Here is a 16,591-nt window from a genome sequence, read left to right on the forward strand (position 1 = left end):
CGATAACGGCCAGAAAAATAATAAAATGTCGTCCAGGTACACCCCTTTCTCACTGCACCGCTTCTCTCGTTAACCGCAACAACATTCTATTTATTGCCGGCTTCACGATTCCAATCATTTATTCCCGAGTTTTTCTGTATCGCTCATTATTAATTGTTCAACTCAATTACATTCTTATCCTTTGGAATCGTTGAAAATGTCGCCAGCCAAGGTCGAACTTGAGAAGCAGGACAGGGAGCGCGATGCCGCCTTCAACCAGGTGTTGCACGGAAAGTCTGCTCAAGCGACGGGTGGTTTTCGTGCTATGATGGGAAAGGGCTCTAGCGCGCAAAAGGCCGCTATTGACGAGTACTTCAAGCACTGGGACAACAAGGACGCGAAAGATGAGACTGAAGAAGACCGCGCGAAGCGTACTGCCGAATATGCTACACTGACCAGACAGTATGTAGCACAAATGCGCCCCCCATTTCCTATTGCTAGTCACTAACAAACCTCAGCTACTATAACCTCGCGACAGATCTCTACGAATACGGTTGGGGCCAGTCCTTCCACTTCTGCCGATACTCCATTGGCGAGACCTTCTACCAAGCCATTTCCCGACACGAACACTATCTCGCACACCAGATTGGTATCAAGGAGGGCATGCGCGTATTAGATGTTGGTTGTGGTGTTGGTGGTCCCGCTCGGGAGATCGCCAAGTTCACTGGTTGCCATGTCACAGGGTTGAACAACAACGACTACCAAATCCAGCGTGCTACACACTATGCTGCGAAGGAGGGTCTATCGAAACAATTAGCGTTCGTGAAGGGTGATTTCATGGTAAGTCATGACATAATAAGCGATTATAGACCAACTTAGCCTATCCAACTTGCTAACTTAGTCTTTCACAGCAAATGGACTTCCCTGATAACAGCTTCGACGCTGTTTACGCTATCGAGGCTACAGTACACGCGCCTAAGCTTGCTGGTGTGTACAGCGAGATCTTCCGCGTGCTAAAGCCTGGTGGTGTTTTCGGCGTGTACGAATGGCTCATGACTGATGACTATGACAACGACGACCTGGAACATCGCAGAATCCGTCTCGACATCGAGCAGGGTGATGGTATCTCAAACATGGTTAGAGTGTCCGAGGGTGTTGAGGCTATGAAGATCGCAGGCTTTGATCTTCTCCACCACGAAGACCTTGCTGACCGCCCTGACCCTATCCCGTGGTACTGGCCTCTTGCTGGTAGATGGAAGTACATGCAATCGGCATTCGATGCATTTACCATTGCGCGGATGACGTGGTGGGGTCGCGCGGCTGCTCACCACTTCGCTGGCATTTTGGAGATGACTGGTTTAGCTCCAAGGGGTACCAAGAAGACAGCCGATAGCTTAGCTCGTGCTGCGGACGCTTTAGTCGCTGGTGGAGAGAAGCACCTCTTCACACCGATGTACCTGATGGTTGGAAAGAAACCTGAGCAATGAGCTATATGAACGGGTTCGTATGGCGCTATGGAGATTGATGGACGAGGTGCTTATAAGCACAATAATGAGAAAAGAAGCAACGTCAAAATACTTGCTTAATATTAATAATGCATCATTCAGGAGGGTTTAAGATTATTCAGACTTCTGAATTTATTGTACATATGACATTGAAGCATACCAATGTACTTAACTAGCATATTGAAGTTTATCGTTTTATTAGACGTACTGGCATTACCCGGAAAAATAGAGGAATTGAAAAAGCTTTACGATCGCATCCCCTATCAAGACTTCTTCATTGACACCTATTCCGATCTAGGCCGATATTCTTTACAATTGGTTGGTCTGAATAGTGAATATTATGTAACTATTCCTATCATTCCTATTGGCTATTTATAGAACATAATAATCCTTACTAACTTTATTCAGAACTAGAAGCAATAAGCTACGGATTACCCCCAACGGAGGGATTCCCCAATTAACTTCCGTTACGGCGTTAGATACCTCTTATCAGGTATCAAATTAGAAGAGATAAAATGATTGATCAGGCAGTGTACTTGTTAATTGAAAGAAATTTCGGTTTTAAATAGTAAGAATTAACTGTCAAATACGATTACAATAATTTCTTGAATATTATATCTGAGGGTGTTAGCAATTGGTGGATGAAGGATCAGGTACAGAAGTACCCCCAATAAGGAACGAGGAGATTCTAAAGCTCCGAAAATAGCACACTAAACCTAATTCGGCTTAGCGATATCTTACTCTCAACAAGCTGTTCCTATTCCATCCGAAAAAAAAGTTGGGAGGTGTAAACGCGAAATTTGGCAGCAGCAACTCCCAAAAAAAAGAAAGCTGACGGTAAAAATCGCTCTTCGACTTCTCCGTAATCATCATCAACTCACCGTCACTAGCGACGATACCCACGAAAACCATAACAACTACGTCGATATCCGGTCGCCAGGGAGAGCTTGGTCTCAATTGAGTAATATCAAATTCTCCATTTCGCACGAAACTCCCTCAATTGACTTCAGTCTTAATAATCGCCATGTCGCGCTACCTCCGTCCGGCGGCTCGATTAGCTGCCTCTACCCGCACCACGATAGCCCCCCGAGCTCTTCCCCAGTTCGCACCTGCTACTCTCGCCGTCTCTCAACGAAGAACATTCGCCGATGTAAAGGGAACTAAGGAATACACAGTCCGTGATGCCCTCAACGAAGCCATGGCTGAGGAGTTGGAGGCAAACTCTAAGGTCTTCATTCTCGGTGAAGAGGTCGCTCAATACAACGGCGCGTACAAGGTTACAAAAGGTCTACTAGATCGTTTTGGCGACAAGAGAGTTATCGACACACCGATTACGGAAAGTGGTTTCTGTGGTTTAGCCGTTGGTTCTGCATTAAGTGGTTTGGCTCCTATTGTAAGTTTTGGACTACAAATATACCCCTGAAGTCAGATGGGAAAATTGAAAATGAAGAGGGACTAATCAGCAATCTTATAATATTTAGTGCGAATTCATGACGTTCAACTTCGCCATGCAGGCCATCGACCAAATTGTTAACAGTGCGGCGAAGACGCTCTACATGTCCGGTGGTATCCAGCCTTGCAACATCACATTCCGTGGCCCTAACGGTTTCGCCGCCGGTGTCGGTGCCCAGCACTCGCAGGACTACAGTGCCTGGTATGGTTCGATTCCTGGATTGAAGGTCGTTTCTCCCTGGTCCGCCGAGGACGCTAAGGGACTATTGAAAGCTGCTATCCGTGACCCCAACCCCGTTGTTGTCCTCGAGAACGAGCTTATGTATGGTGTATCTTTCCCCATGTCCGAAGCGGCACAGAAGGATGACTTCGTTATCCCATTCGGTAAGGCCAAGATCGAGCGCCAAGGCAAGGATCTCACTATGGTCTCGCTCTCGCGTACCGTTGGTCAATGCATGGTTGCAGCCGAGGCCCTGAAGAAGAAGTATGGCGTAGATGTCGAGGTTATCAACCTACGATCAGTCAAGCCATTGGATGTGGAGACTATCGTCAAGTCGGTCAAGAAGACGCACCGCTTGATTTCCGTGGAATCGGGATTCCCCTTCGCTGGTATGGGTTCGGAGATCCTTGCTGTAACTATGGAGTATGCTTTCGACTACTTGGATGCCCCGGCGCAAAGAATTACTGGTGCGGAAGTTCCCACGCCCTACGCCCAGGGTCTAGAGCAGATGAGCTTCCCTACCGAAGGACTTATTGAGAACTTCGCCGCAAAGGTGCTACGTGTATAAAAGGAAAACCAAAGCAAGGCATAGCTGCTAAGCAAGACACGAAGCCTCCCCAGCATAGAAAAACGACACACAGACACACCTATATAGAAGGGAATGGAGTGGGGAGTTTCAACGAGGCATGAGCCATGTACAATACTTTATCGTTTACTAATGTACCTGGTACAACAATTGTTGAATGGATTTGGGTCGTCTCAAAGATAGCGGAGTCATTCCCATGACATGCAAAAAGAGTAAGAAAAAAAGAGGATACAATTGATTTAGCAAGTTTCTTGCTTGTTTTTTTCTTTCCGAAGCCTCCGCGTGCTAAGCCGGGGCCCCTTATCACCACTAGAGAGTTTCAGGGAGTTGATTGCCAAAATACCATACCTCGAGCGCTGTGGATAGTTTAGTCAGTACGTGCGCGAAGCTCGAAGGAAGCTATTAGCGTTACCACTAGGCTGGAATCAGGTGCTCCGATATGCAATATGTAGGATATCCATGGGTTGTAGGGGTATTTCGTAAGGGTATAATATGTTCGTTCGTAGCTTCTTAGCTTCTTAGCTTCTAAGCTTCTCTTGGGTCTTGGGTTCGCTAGCTCCAGATGTCCCTAGGTAGGCAAAGAGGAGAAAAGGTAAAAAGTAGGGAAGTAGGGGAAGTAGGTAAGGACCAAGGACCCATGAGGGGCCGTGTGGTGTAACATTCCCAGGCCAATGGATACGGAAAGTGGTTTCGAGGTTATGGAACCTACCTGCCGGGCATTGGGTTGCTGTTTCCAATCACCGGAAAGCGCTTTCTTTTGCCGGGTCGCAACCTACATACATATGACTACATATGACCATGTATGACTCTATACATGTATGTACGTACCGTACCACACGTACTACATGTACACATGCTTGCATTGGAAGGAAGGTTCGATGTCCGATGTCATTGGGTCTGCGCTGTCTTTGGGAAACCGTGGGAAAGTTTTTGGGTAACTTCCTAGGTAACTTCCTTTTGGGGGGGTGTATGGTATTAGGAGCCGTGAGCCGGGCGCCTGGTTGGACGCTGCAGCTGCAAGGTTCGACCGTCAATCATGTAACTAACCCGACCCCCCCTTGTCTCTTGGGTCATTGTCAAATTAATTTTTTAATTGTTTTTTTCTCTCTTTATTGTTCTTGCATATACTGCATAGACCACCTACTACACTACCTTACATAGTACACACTCCCACTCCTCATGCAGAAACCTCTTCTGATAATCTGACTGACATGACGAGATTTTTTCTGTGGATGAGACTCTGCCAACCCAAGGTCCCACCGAAATGCTGGCGAAACTAGGCAAACTGAAGTAGGTAGTTCGGAACGACTACGCCGTGAGTAGACCAGATTGGCTGCTCTTGGGTAGGTTTGCATTCTCCTCTCATACTCTGCGTTGTTTGCATTGTCGTCTTCATTTTATTTTTTTATTCATTTTGTTTTGTGCTGTATTTCCACTATGCTACTGCGCCTTATTGCATCGTATTCTATGATTATCACTATGATTAATTTTTATTTGTTTTTAATATCAAAATATACAAACAATTCGTTCCCTTAAAAGAAAAGTGATAGAAATGTAATATAGAAAAAAAAAGTAGAGATATCAGAAAAGAGACATATATACTTACATACAATAGATACTTTGGAACCGTACCTACGGTAATGAATACAAGACATAAGGTACACATTGAAGAATCCGACAGTGTGGGAGCGAATCTGTCGATTGGAGGGCGTCCCGAATACAAACCCGCGGGCATGGGTTCGCTCGGCAAGTTGGCGGCGTTGGAGGAATTTGCCGTGCAGCAAAGACCTCAGCTATTGCTTACCCAGGCTCCCGACAAAGCAGTGCCCGACGACAGATCGCTGTACCAGATCATGCGTACGTGACATGTTACTTACTACCTACCGTACTCCCTGACTCCCAGACTTCCGTACCCATACCCATACCACCTCCATACAACATCCATGGATTCATACCGATTCCATTTTTTCGCTGGGTTGAAGAACCCAGGAAGATTCCCAGCAAATAGGTAATGTCCCCAGTTCGCTCAGCCTTCTCCTTCCACTCTCGCGCACACGCACAACAAACCATACAACCCACACCCTCGTCTACCCTTCGCTACCCCATCCCCGACCATCTCATCTGCCCATCCCAATCCGCCGGGTTACCTTACGTATACGTACACCACGTATGTACCTTGCTATGCTATAGTGCCGGGGTAGAAAGGGCTGTAAGGGTATATAAGAAACCGCCCCACTGGCTAACCACTTGGCTACATAAAGCCCATACTGGCTATAAGGGTTCTCGTTGCTGACCGCCTTTGAGACGCGAGCCCATATCCCGGGTCTGCATCTGCGGTCGAGGATCCACTCCACTGGGACGCTTGCGATTTTTGGGGCTATTCCGGATAGACCCTGGAAATACCCCGCCGTGTCTGCTGTCTATCAAGGGCCGTTAGTTGGGTTAGTTTCCTATTGACTTAAGACTTATTGGCCGGGATGGGATTTTATTTTCTTCAAGTTTCAACCCCTTTTCGTTTTCTCTTTTTAAATTCACTCGAGCTTTTTGGCGATCGGCCCCGAGTATGTCATCGTGGTTTTTTAGTATTATTTGCAATCGTACCCTGGGAATTTCCCGCTCGGATATATAAACATTGGTCGCTGTGTTCGGGGTGTTTTTTTCTCCAGCCTGATGTTTTTGGCCCTGCGATACTACGCCATCCCACCCACCACCAGAAGAAAGGATCTTAGCTGAGAGCGCCGGAGACAAGGTCGAAAAAAGAAAAGCAAAAAATTAGGACAACCATAACGCAATATCGATTCAGAGAGGCGTCTTTAGTGCGATAAGCCCATGGCGTACAAACCCTTCAAGGGTCAAGGCGGTTCTAGAATGCAGAACCCGCATGATCAAGCGGCAATTATAGCTGCGCCGGATCCGGAGGTATGATGTGCTGTAGAAAAAAATTCCGGGGTGTTGGTAATGGGGAAGACGCCACGATCTGCCGGATTTTCACAACCGGGCAATTGATGGTGACGACCAATTCCAATCACTCTTATTTCGTTCATCAAATAACCTGAAATTCATTTCTGACAGTATCGCTTCACCTCACAGGACGGGGAGGAATCTGAGGTAGATTCAGCGCTGGGAGACGATGCGTTAGTAACCTTTATTTTCTAACCCTTCTCATCTGAAACCGCCATCAGAACAGACGGCGATGCTGCAATTTTCATTTTCGTTCATCACATTTTTGATCTACATACCAATGTGCTAATAGGTTTTCCGATAGTTCGAGTCACAACTCCGTCACACCTAGTATCTTAGAATACAGAACGATACAAGGTCGGACGTTCCATAGTGAGCGGCATAGCTCATTCTATCTGTTTCCGAATGACGAGCAGCAGCTTCGTTCTGTGGATATCACGTATGTATCTCATTCTTATCAATTATTCTCTTCATTTCGGCCTTTTAGGGTTCAGGGGTTTTGAGTAACGACTTTCTATTGTTTCACAGCCGAACAGGTGTATTTGTCAAATTGTTTCGTGTTTCGCTGACTAATATACTACGTATAGTCACCATTACCTACGGATGTTGATAGGCGACAAACTCTTCCTGGCGCCGATATCAGATAATGTTCAGGTTTGCTTGACCCCTTTTCATGTTCAATTACTATTGTGTATATCTACAAATGGGCATGAAGCTAACGTCTTACTTCAGAGGGTATTGGATGTTGGAACTGGATCAGGTGAGCACTATGTCTCCAGCCTATCCTTGCTAAAGATATTTACTAAACGTCTATCTAGGAATATGGGCTATGTATGTTATACCAAAAGATGCCTTTTCTCCATAACATGTTACACCCCTTACGTCTACCCTTTTCACCGCCTCCCTCCGTTCCTACCTAGTCACCCGAAAAACATCTGGATCGATCGTCCCCCCTTTACTCACACTAACCCCTGGCAGTGTCTTCGCAGAAGAGTACCCGCAGGCGGAAGTAACCGGAACAGACCTATCGCCCATGCAACCATTATGGGTACCGGCGAATGTCAAATTCGAGATGGACGATTGCACGCAACCGTGGATTTGGCCTGAGCACCACTTCGACTTTGTACATATACGATTCCTATTCGGAGCCATCGCCGATTGGGATGAACTGTTACAGCAAGCATATCGTGTAACTAAGCCTGGCGGCTGGGTGCAGAGTTGCGAAGCTGATGTAGAGATCCGTAGCGATGATGGTACCGTCACTCCCGATAGTTCTTACGAGCAGTTTTGGAATTCGTTATATCGCAACGCCGGACAGCGGCTCGGTGTCTCATTTCAGCCGATTCAGGATGATGTCCAAAAGAAGGCCATCGAGGGTGCTGGCTTTGTAAATGTTCACATAAGGGATTTTAAGGTAGGTGTCGCATTTCAAATATGTTTTCGTCATTTAGTAGGCTAACTTACATCAAGTTTCCCATTGGCGGTTGGCCGGCAGATGAAAATCTCGCCGAGATTGGAAAATATGCACAGCTGACCTTACTAAACGATGCTGAAGGTAAGCTATGGTAGCTACGCTCTTCCTTCTAATTAGTACTAACATCACCCATAGGATATACTATCTTCCTATGGAACACTGTTATGGGCGAAAACGCCCCAGGCTATCAAGAGGCCTTGTTCAGAATGAGGCAAGACTTGAGGAATAAGCGGATACACGGCTATATGAGATGTCGCTATGTATACGCACAGAAACCGGAAACCCCGAGCGCGAGTACGAGCACCTGGAGTTGAATGAGCAGCTAGTCTGCTCACCTACCTAATCTGCCTACCACTACCTACCTACCTACCTACCTATATATATGTGCGAATTGTATGAATGCATACGTTGGAAGAGAAAGGGATATACCAGACATGAATGATAATGAACTTGGGCTGTATATAGGCGGGGAGGGGAGGGGAGAAATGATAGTCAGGGAAGTATATGACATTTTTGCTCATTTCCCTGTAGAATTTTATCATACCTTGGGTGGTTGAGTTCTTTACCTGTCACCCAAGACAAAAGACAGAAGAGAGGAACGCGGGAAAGGGAAGGCAACTATCATTATGATGGTCATGACTCATTACATATCATTGATCATGAGTTTTATGAATTATACTATAGGGACATTACATATTACATTACACATTGGGGGGGAGGCAACTTCGGTGGTTCAATTGCGACGTTTGGATGGTTGATGAAGAAAATGAGATATCATTGCCAGCCTTAAGATCATTTTACTGTTATTATTGTTATTGTCTTTATGATACCTATAAGTGTGTATACATCCGAATAAATGCCATTGTCGGTAATGCCGAGTTGTTTACTATGATAAGATGAGGTTGGATGGAGCGAAGATTCGTAAATATGAGCACCTACCATCTCGTAGTCCATGATGCATATAATAGAGATCGACACAATCTCCTCATTTTGATTTTTCTGTTTCAGGTCTAGGTACTGCTTACGCACGATATTATATATTTAGACGGAATAGATGTCATGGGGCTAAATCCACAAGCTTGACTGTTTATAACCTAGTCCTCGTGGATGGTGGATGGTGGATGGGTGTGATAAACACAATTTTAGGTTAACCAAAAGCATCCAACTTCGGTCCAGATGGAGATGAGATAAACCCTACGGTACCAATACAGCGGCTTCATTATACGTTTTAGGACCTCCAGCTAGGTACGTACCTACAATCGGCATAAATTTGGTTAAATACGTCGACAATGCATGAAAACATGTCACTCTTTCGCTTAACAATTCGGAGGCATACATACACGAATTCAAGGCCTCGCCGAAAGTAGGGTACCTACACCGCAAGTTGGACGACGTGTGAGTGACTCACTGGGTGGTAATAAAGCATGACTTTTTCAAATATGTAATATCTGATTGAACCATATCGAGTCGCAAAATTTCGGTCCTATTCATTGAAATATTTTACGAGGAACCCTAAGGGTTACGCCCTATCAAGGATGGCAAAAATATGAGTTGGGATGGCATTCTGGACGTAAAAGTCTTTTCCTAGCATAATATGCATAGCTCGGCCCTTCTCATGAGCCAAATTTTCATGTCGTTTTTATTCTACATGCATCTAGCCTTTATGTTTGTGTTCTAGGAAGCTGTTCATAAATATGGAACTTGTCCTACGTAGGATGTGCTTGCTCAACATGGTCAGAACATTGGGTTCGAAGAGAAACCGATTCGTCACACCACGTAAAACAAGTTATAGAATCTTGTGATGTTCTAATTCGTCATGACTTAGACTATCAAAGTATGGCATAAAGCTCGTGGTCAAGCTCATTCGTAGGTACTCGAGGCGTAGCGTTCTAGAAAATCAGACCTACCTGGAGATATCGCCAACATGAATTCCCTATGGCTATATGGTCTGAGTGGCTCGTACCTATTTGCGTATATACCCCTTGCACTAGCCTTCACGGCTCTTTCCGTAGCCATATACCGACTTACTATCCACCCCCTAGCTCGCATTCCCGGCCCAATACTAGCAGCCACAACTGGACTTTACGAAGCATACTACCAATGCATCAAAGATGGCGGTGGACGCTACTGGGTCGAGATCGAGAAGATGCACCAGCGCTACGGTACTTACCCACCTCCTGCATTCTCCCACCCCTTAATCCACACCCCCCAACCACGTGGCGGCAAGTGAAGAATGAAGAAACACTAGCTTTACTAAACCCACCCTTTTCTCAACAACAGGTCCCATCGTCCGCATCAATCCCTGGGAAGTCCACATCGCGGACCCGGACTGGAACGCCGTGTACAAGTACTCATCGAAAGCGTCGAAACCCCGGTGGTTCTACTTCCGCTTCTTCGGCAAGTTCCCTAGTACCAATGTCGCCGAGTCCCACGCCCTCCACCAGCTAAGACGCGCCCCGCTCCAGGTCTACTTTGCTTCGTCGAATATCCAGCGGTACATGCCGACGATTGCAGCGCAGGTTGACAAATTGCGCGCCAGGTTGCGAAACGTAGCTGCGGAGAGGCATGATGGGGGTAATGGAAGTGTTGTCAGTCTAAGTGACGCATTTCGATGCCTTGCTACTGATGTGGCGACTGGCTTCGCATTTGGCTCCCCTTTTGGGCATCTCGACGAACCGACTTTCGACCGCGAGTTCAATCTTAGCGTGAGGACCGTCGTACGTACTGGTACTTGGAGTCGTCATACGTTTGGGCTGCTACTACCGATGCTACACAGTCTCCCCGAGAGCATCGCCAAGAAGGTGAACCCGGCTTTTGGGCGCGTGAAGTGGATGAAAGATGTAAGTTTAACTCACCGGTTTACCCACCGAAAGGCTTGAAACCACCTACTGCATCCCCCACACAATGTTTTCTTTTCGGACTACGTCGTGTTGATATCATGATAAGTGTTAACGCACGCACAGACAATGACGAGCTGCGTTCGGCGCTCGATGAACAAGCCGGAGCCGGCTCCGGGAACCCCACATGACATGGTGCAGACGCTCATGGCGTCGAATTTGCCGCCGCAGGAGAAGACGTTTCCTCGGCTGTTTTCTGAGAGTCGATCTGTCATTATGGCTGGGACGGAGACCACTGCGACTACTCTTGTCTGCATCACTAACCACCTACTCAGCGACCCCGCGAAGTTGGATAAGCTAAGACACGAACTAAGCGCGGCCGCAGAGGCTAAGGCTGCAGTAGAAGTAAAAAGAGTAGAAGAGGGTGAGCAGGGTGCGGAAGTTGGGAAAGGAAATGGGAGTGAGACGCTTGAATACCGTGATCTACGCGAACTGCCATACATCACCGGTATCATCAACGAAGGTCTGCGACTAGCAAACCCAACGCCAAGCCGATTACCGCGCGTCTGCGAGGACCAGGATCTGCAGTACAGGGAATGGGTTATTCCCCGAGGTGTAAGTTCCCCTACCTTCTTATCGCATCCTTGTCCTCAAAATCCCTCGAAATGGAAAGACTAACATAAGGGACCAGACAACAATCTCAACCACAACACAAGACACCCACAACGACCCCCGCATCTTCACGCACCCGCACGAATTCGTACCAGAGCGGTGGGTCGACCCGGACGAACGCCGGCGTCTCGGCCGATACCTGCAACCGTGGGGCCGTGGAGCCCGATTGTGTCTTGGCATGGAGCTTGCGACTATTGATGCATATTTAGCTGTGTCGCGGCTTTTCGGACCGAGCGCTGGGTTCGATTTGCGGTTGTTTGATATGGTTGATGAGGATTGGATGGCATTTCATGAGTGGTTTGCTGCGTTTCCGAAGGGGAGAGGGTTGAGGGTTAAGGTTTATAAGAATGGGAATGGGATGGGTGTTTAAGGAAGATGAATGATTGTGACACCTAGGGTTTTGTTTTATTAGGGAGGTTAGTGATGATAATCAATGGGCATAATTTAGTGGCTTGGAATTGTGTCTGTATAAAGCAAGATGTTGTCAGTATAAGAAATGGGATAAAGGATTTATACTCTCCTTTTAGTCTCATAACCTTCCTACAAGTATATTTCCTTTATGGAATTATCAAATAAGGGGTTATATACCACCGACAGCGAGATATAAGTTCCAATGAGGGAAATTATGATATGATAGTACAAAAGAATCAAGAAGACAAACCTATGTATTGGCGAGGCTCATTTCTTATTATGTGGTCAAGATCGATGAATAGATGCTGGATCGAAAAGCAATAGAAATAACACCGCTTTGGTCTACGTACATAGGTGAGTTGGCTAGGCAGGTCATAGCAACATATTAATCGACCGTCTACTAGAGTCTAGAATCGAACTGTCTCAGATTATCGACTATATTTTATGGGGCTATAATGCGGTCTCAGTAAGCGTGTAACGTCGATGATCTACAGCTTCAAAAGCACAGGAGTATACCTATAGTCTATTTGTATGTAGGATTTGTTTTTTTTCTTCCTCGCAAACCCATACGGGGATCATAGAAAGATCTGAGACTGCCGTAGGGAAACACAGAATTTGTGTCAACTAGGGGCTTTCTCCATGTTGCTGAAGTTCGAATTGGATAATCTGCATCTAGGTAGCACATATTCCCGCAACCTCATTCACATTTGTACAACAGTGGCTTATAGACTTGCAAGTGCTACTATACGCTTACCACATATGTGAATTATCAATGATAGCCTATTGTAAGCTAGCTGCGTTTTTTACGACTTCATATACGACCTTCTCCGCATGTATCATTTGCCTTTATAAGCAACTATAGACACTCAAAAGCCCAACAAGGATCGAAAGAAGCAGATAACCGAGTCATTTTAATATAGTTCAATTACTAACTTTTTAGCAACCAATATTCCCATGGAATTATACATGCCTTATGCAAGAAGGCCCAACTTATCAGGTAGACACGTTTTCTTAGATGATACGGCAACCCCCCTTTACCGTCGTGATCCATGATCGAGAGGAAGCGGGTACCCGGCGGCCCCCACTCCCCTAGGTCCGGACGTTACTCCTAGACCGGTGCGGAGGCGGAAGAAGAGGCGTTTGGTGGCTCTAAATAGTGGCTGTCCTTTTACTTTACAGCTCGGTATGCTGTGTTCATGTCTTGCTTATATCTTGCCAATGGGAACTCTTGCCGCGCGATACAAATCTATCATTTCCTTATTTGAAAAATGTGGCTGTTACACGACTTAAATAAGGCTTTCTTTTCATGTACCGGGAAGTGGATAGCTGAACTAAAGGTTCCTGAATATCCTACGGCATGGGTAGTTGCCGGAGAACCCTCCGAACACGGGTAAGTTTTTTACCGAGAAAAGGCTTGATATATTGGCACGAGCCAAGGGCTAGTCTCTGATCTTCTAGTCCGGCGTCTGATCGGAATGAGAGGCATAATTAAAAGAATATTTTATTAAGTGATATGTCATTTTCACACCTTGGCTAGACGGTAGGCTCTAGAGTAGTATCAGACGGTGAAACCAGAAGCTCATCTTTACCCCCATGGGCCAATTCAACGCCGCTCTCTGCAGGTCTTATGCGCTTCTCGGTTGCGTGCGCAATGAGCTCCAGTGCTTTCAATAGCACCTCGCGATCCTTCTGGAACGTCAATCTCTCGACGGCCTTGTCACACGGGAAGAACTGGGGCTTGAACTGTACTTCTCCCTCCCCTGCATATCCGTCTAGTTCTGCAATGAACCACCACACCAACTTTACTTCGTTGCCTTTGCTTAGGTCTCGAACATCTAGGATGAACGGTTCAGTCAAGCTATCGTAGATCCGTGGCACATCCTTCACACCAGCCAATTCCACCTCAGCCGGAGCTCGGGTAGCCATAGTCATCGGACAAATCTTAATGTCGTACCCCGACTCTTCACGAATTTCTCGTATGGCCGCTTCTTTTCGAGATTCGTTGCAATTGCGTCTCCCTTTCGGCAACAGCCATTCGTCGTCCGCGGCGTGGTACAATAGTAGAATTCGTTTTGGCCTTTCAGAAGTGTCAAACACAACAGCTCCGCACGCCTCAACAAACTTCTCCGAGGGATAGAGCGTGCTTGTCCAAGTATCGTATGCTGCCATTATATACAGTCCTCCAGGAATTCGATAATGTTAGGTAGTGACTTCTTAGGGTTGAGAGAGAGATCTTGTCTAGTAGACTCTGAGCCTGTGAACGGGTCGTAGGAACCACCACGCTTTGCCCCTGTCTCCAATGGTTCGTTTCAAGCTGAACGGGATAAATCGGCGAATCCCCTTCAGAAGGAACAGAGAAATCTGAGTAGTCACAGCTTACTAGCCAGGGTACAGCGAGCGCACCGGCCAAGAAGATCGTCCAAAAAACCGAGTGGTGAGGTAAACGCTCTAATAAGCCGTAGTAAAGTGCCTACCTACCTCTAAGGAGGTAGACTTTGAATGCTAGAAGTTTCGTGAGTAGCCTACCTCGAGCATTTTAGAGCATTGGGCGAACCGCATTGTAATTAAATGAAAACTTCAAACGGCGGATTCTGTCGTACAGCACATCTGGCCTAAAACGGCATCGTGCAACCCTACATAGCGACTCTCGCTGCTCGCTCGCCGATATGAACTTTTTAAGCAAGCAATACAATGCGGGTCAATTCCATGGGATATGCATGGTGAGAAGCGCTCGATTGGATGGCCCGGGTCTTTGCCGCCCGCCGAAGATCTCGAACAAACGGTAGAGTAACGGCGCAGGCTGTAAGTATTTGATCAACCGTACCTACCTACCTAGCTACCCAGCCAACGCCAACGCGGCACGGGTGAGGCCGGAAATGGACACACTATGGGAGCCACCTTGTAAATATGACGGGGGTGATTTCGGACCGCCATTTTTTGGCGCCGTGGGAAAGACGTTGATCTAACGATTACTGAATTAAAAGTAAAAAAAAGAATCATTAGAGAGGAGTGCAGATTCACTAGTTCGACAATGGTGGCACATACATACTAGAACAAAAGAAGGGGTGGTGGTGGGCGTCTAAGCCAATGCATGCTGGACCCCTTAGCCGTTGTCTTGGGGCCAGCGGTAAGGTGACCAGTAGCCCATGCAATTGCGGTGGTGACACCTCACGCTAACCAACATAGTCGCCTGCCCTTTGACGATACAGAAGCGTAGGAGTGACCCGAGTTGATGGGTCTGATAAACAATAGTACGGGCCGGTGCGGGGAGGGGATTACGTGAGAGCAGGGGCATGGGAGGATGGAAATGCGAGACTATAGACTTAGTCAATTCTAGATAGAGGGAGAGGAGAGGTGACTAAAGTGATGGTGCAATATAATAATCAACCCCCTTCATCCGTTAGGTCCACAATGGATCAGGGGTAGTAGTATGGTATCGTACCAACATGAGGAGGGGGTCGTTTCTGACATCGGAATTGAAATTCATTCAATTCGATGAATGTAGGATCGGGATTACATTGAAAAAGATGACAGATTACAAAGTTTTCTCACTCATCCAAATTTTCAGAATGTGAGATGTCAGCCTTGGGGATTTAACTAGAATACCACTTCTAGATTGTGATAGGAAAAAGGGGGGTGAATAGGGGGTTGAGTATTGAAAATAGGGGGAGAGGGTGTGTGGAGAGAAGCATCAAGAGCAACGAGTGATGAGCGACAACGCGCGACAGCCTCTAACCTCTTACGATGATCGACTTCTTACCTAGTCTATCGATAATGCGGAATTACATCTCTCCATCGGTCCATCCATGTATCAATCTCACGGACAGGCGGGGTAATGGATACCTAAGCATTGTATCGGTGGCATTGGGAGAGAATGGAACAGCGGGGTTGTTCATCTTCAGGTCGCTTTTTATGAAACCAGCCTTTTCTCCAACATGTGAAAGTGGATTCCCCATTTCGAAAATGAAATTGAACACACCATTAGAGAAAACGGTAGTAGATATGGTAGAAGCGCCTGACTGTTTGGGATGGTACGGACATGTCTCGGGTGATGAGAAAACCGTACGGGGGAGAAGGTCAAGTGACAACCTCTATGTCCTCAACAAGAGAAACGTGATCAACTTTGGTAGTGGAGGTGTGTCTTGGAATAGAACAAAGAAAGAGAGATAACGATAAGATGTGTTGATGGATGATGGATGACCAGAAATAGTACGAAGGTACCCAAACTAATAGGTACAAATACGTACGTACTGTAACGCCCGATGCTACATCAGCTACCGTAAAGAACATACGGGCATACACTAGACCTACACTACAGAATGTAATGTGTATGTATGTCTTGTATGTATTGTACATCCCGCGCCCTAAAAGAAGGAAAAGACGGCTAAGACGGATCTAGACGAACTGATCAACACATCTAAAGGCTCGCGCCGTCACCTCCTTAGCATGGTAGGGTATGGTCATGTGGACGAGCTGTACGTATGCACATAGCCA

At 46.6% G+C, this 16,591-nt stretch overlaps 5 protein-coding genes across 5 annotated transcripts; 4 read left to right on the top strand and 1 right to left on the bottom strand.

Annotated features, from left to right (window-relative positions):
• Window positions 1-6: 6 nt before the first annotated feature.
• F4822DRAFT_388796 (S-adenosyl-L-methionine-dependent methyltransferase) lies at window positions 7-1,726 on the top strand. The gene is made up of 3 exons (XM_051456910.1): window positions 7-441; window positions 498-819; window positions 891-1,726. The coding sequence occupies exons 1-3, from the start codon at window positions 197-199 to the stop codon at window positions 1,464-1,466; spliced, it is 1,143 nt and encodes a 380-aa protein (XP_051317660.1). The 5' UTR covers window positions 7-196; the 3' UTR covers window positions 1,467-1,726.
• Window positions 1,727-2,508: 782 nt separating this feature from the next.
• F4822DRAFT_425107 (pyruvate dehydrogenase E1 component beta subunit mitochondrial precursor) lies at window positions 2,509-3,724 on the top strand (the record flags this gene model as incomplete). The annotated part of the gene is made up of 2 exons (XM_051460281.1): window positions 2,509-2,877; window positions 2,966-3,724. The coding sequence occupies 2 exons, from the start codon at window positions 2,509-2,511 to the stop codon at window positions 3,722-3,724; spliced, it is 1,128 nt and encodes a 375-aa protein (XP_051317661.1).
• A 2,784-nt stretch (window positions 3,725-6,508) lies between these two features.
• Window positions 6,509-9,045, top strand: F4822DRAFT_388816 (S-adenosyl-L-methionine-dependent methyltransferase). Its single transcript, XM_051456911.1, has 9 exons — window positions 6,509-6,661; window positions 6,815-6,876; window positions 6,996-7,142; window positions 7,291-7,357; window positions 7,436-7,463; window positions 7,522-7,534; window positions 7,682-8,117; window positions 8,174-8,258; window positions 8,313-9,045. The coding sequence occupies exons 1-9, from the start codon at window positions 6,572-6,574 to the stop codon at window positions 8,489-8,491; spliced, it is 1,107 nt and encodes a 368-aa protein (XP_051317662.1). The 5' UTR covers window positions 6,509-6,571; the 3' UTR covers window positions 8,492-9,045.
• Window positions 9,046-10,101: 1,056 nt separating this feature from the next.
• Window positions 10,102-12,056, top strand: F4822DRAFT_425109 (cytochrome P450; the record flags this gene model as incomplete). The annotated part of the gene is made up of 4 exons (XM_051460282.1): window positions 10,102-10,393; window positions 10,458-11,017; window positions 11,141-11,629; window positions 11,706-12,056. The coding sequence occupies 4 exons, from the start codon at window positions 10,102-10,104 to the stop codon at window positions 12,054-12,056; spliced, it is 1,692 nt and encodes a 563-aa protein (XP_051317663.1).
• A 1,150-nt stretch (window positions 12,057-13,206) lies between these two features.
• Window positions 13,207-14,733, bottom strand: F4822DRAFT_108749 (uncharacterized protein). Its single transcript, XM_051452430.1, has one exon. It carries the CDS (start codon window positions 14,264-14,266, stop codon window positions 13,631-13,633), a length of 636 nt encoding a protein of 211 aa, XP_051317664.1. The 5' UTR covers window positions 14,267-14,733; the 3' UTR covers window positions 13,207-13,630.
• Window positions 14,734-16,591: the final 1,858 nt, after the last annotated feature.

The sequence above is a fragment of the Hypoxylon trugodes genome, assembly GCF_022578975.1.
Source record: "Hypoxylon trugodes strain CBS 135444 unplaced genomic scaffold F4822scaffold_2, whole genome shotgun sequence".
Lineage (NCBI taxonomy): Eukaryota > Fungi > Ascomycota > Sordariomycetes > Xylariales > Hypoxylaceae > Hypoxylon > Hypoxylon trugodes.

Excerpts from the sequence above, each read along its gene's own strand:
- F4822DRAFT_388796 (XM_051456910.1), top strand. The coding sequence starts at position 197 with ATGTCGCCAGCCAAGGTCGAACTTGAGAAGCAGGACAGGGAGCGCGAT. Across the intron at positions 442-497 it reads TATGCTACACTGACCAGACA|CTACTATAACCTCGCGACAG; the intron begins GTATGTAGCACA and ends AACAAACCTCAG. Across the intron at positions 820-890 it reads TCGTGAAGGGTGATTTCATG|CAAATGGACTTCCCTGATAA; the intron begins GTAAGTCATGAC and ends AGTCTTTCACAG.
- F4822DRAFT_388816 (XM_051456911.1), top strand. The coding sequence starts at position 6,572 with ATGGCGTACAAACCCTTCAAGGGTCAAGGCGGTTCTAGAATGCAGAAC. Across the intron at positions 7,358-7,435 it reads CGATATCAGATAATGTTCAG|AGGGTATTGGATGTTGGAAC; the intron begins GTTTGCTTGACC and ends GTCTTACTTCAG. Across the intron at positions 8,118-8,173 it reads TTCACATAAGGGATTTTAAG|TTTCCCATTGGCGGTTGGCC; the intron begins GTAGGTGTCGCA and ends ACTTACATCAAG.
- F4822DRAFT_108749 (XM_051452430.1), bottom strand. The coding sequence starts at position 14,266 with ATGGCAGCATACGATACTTGGACAAGCACGCTCTATCCCTCGGAGAAG.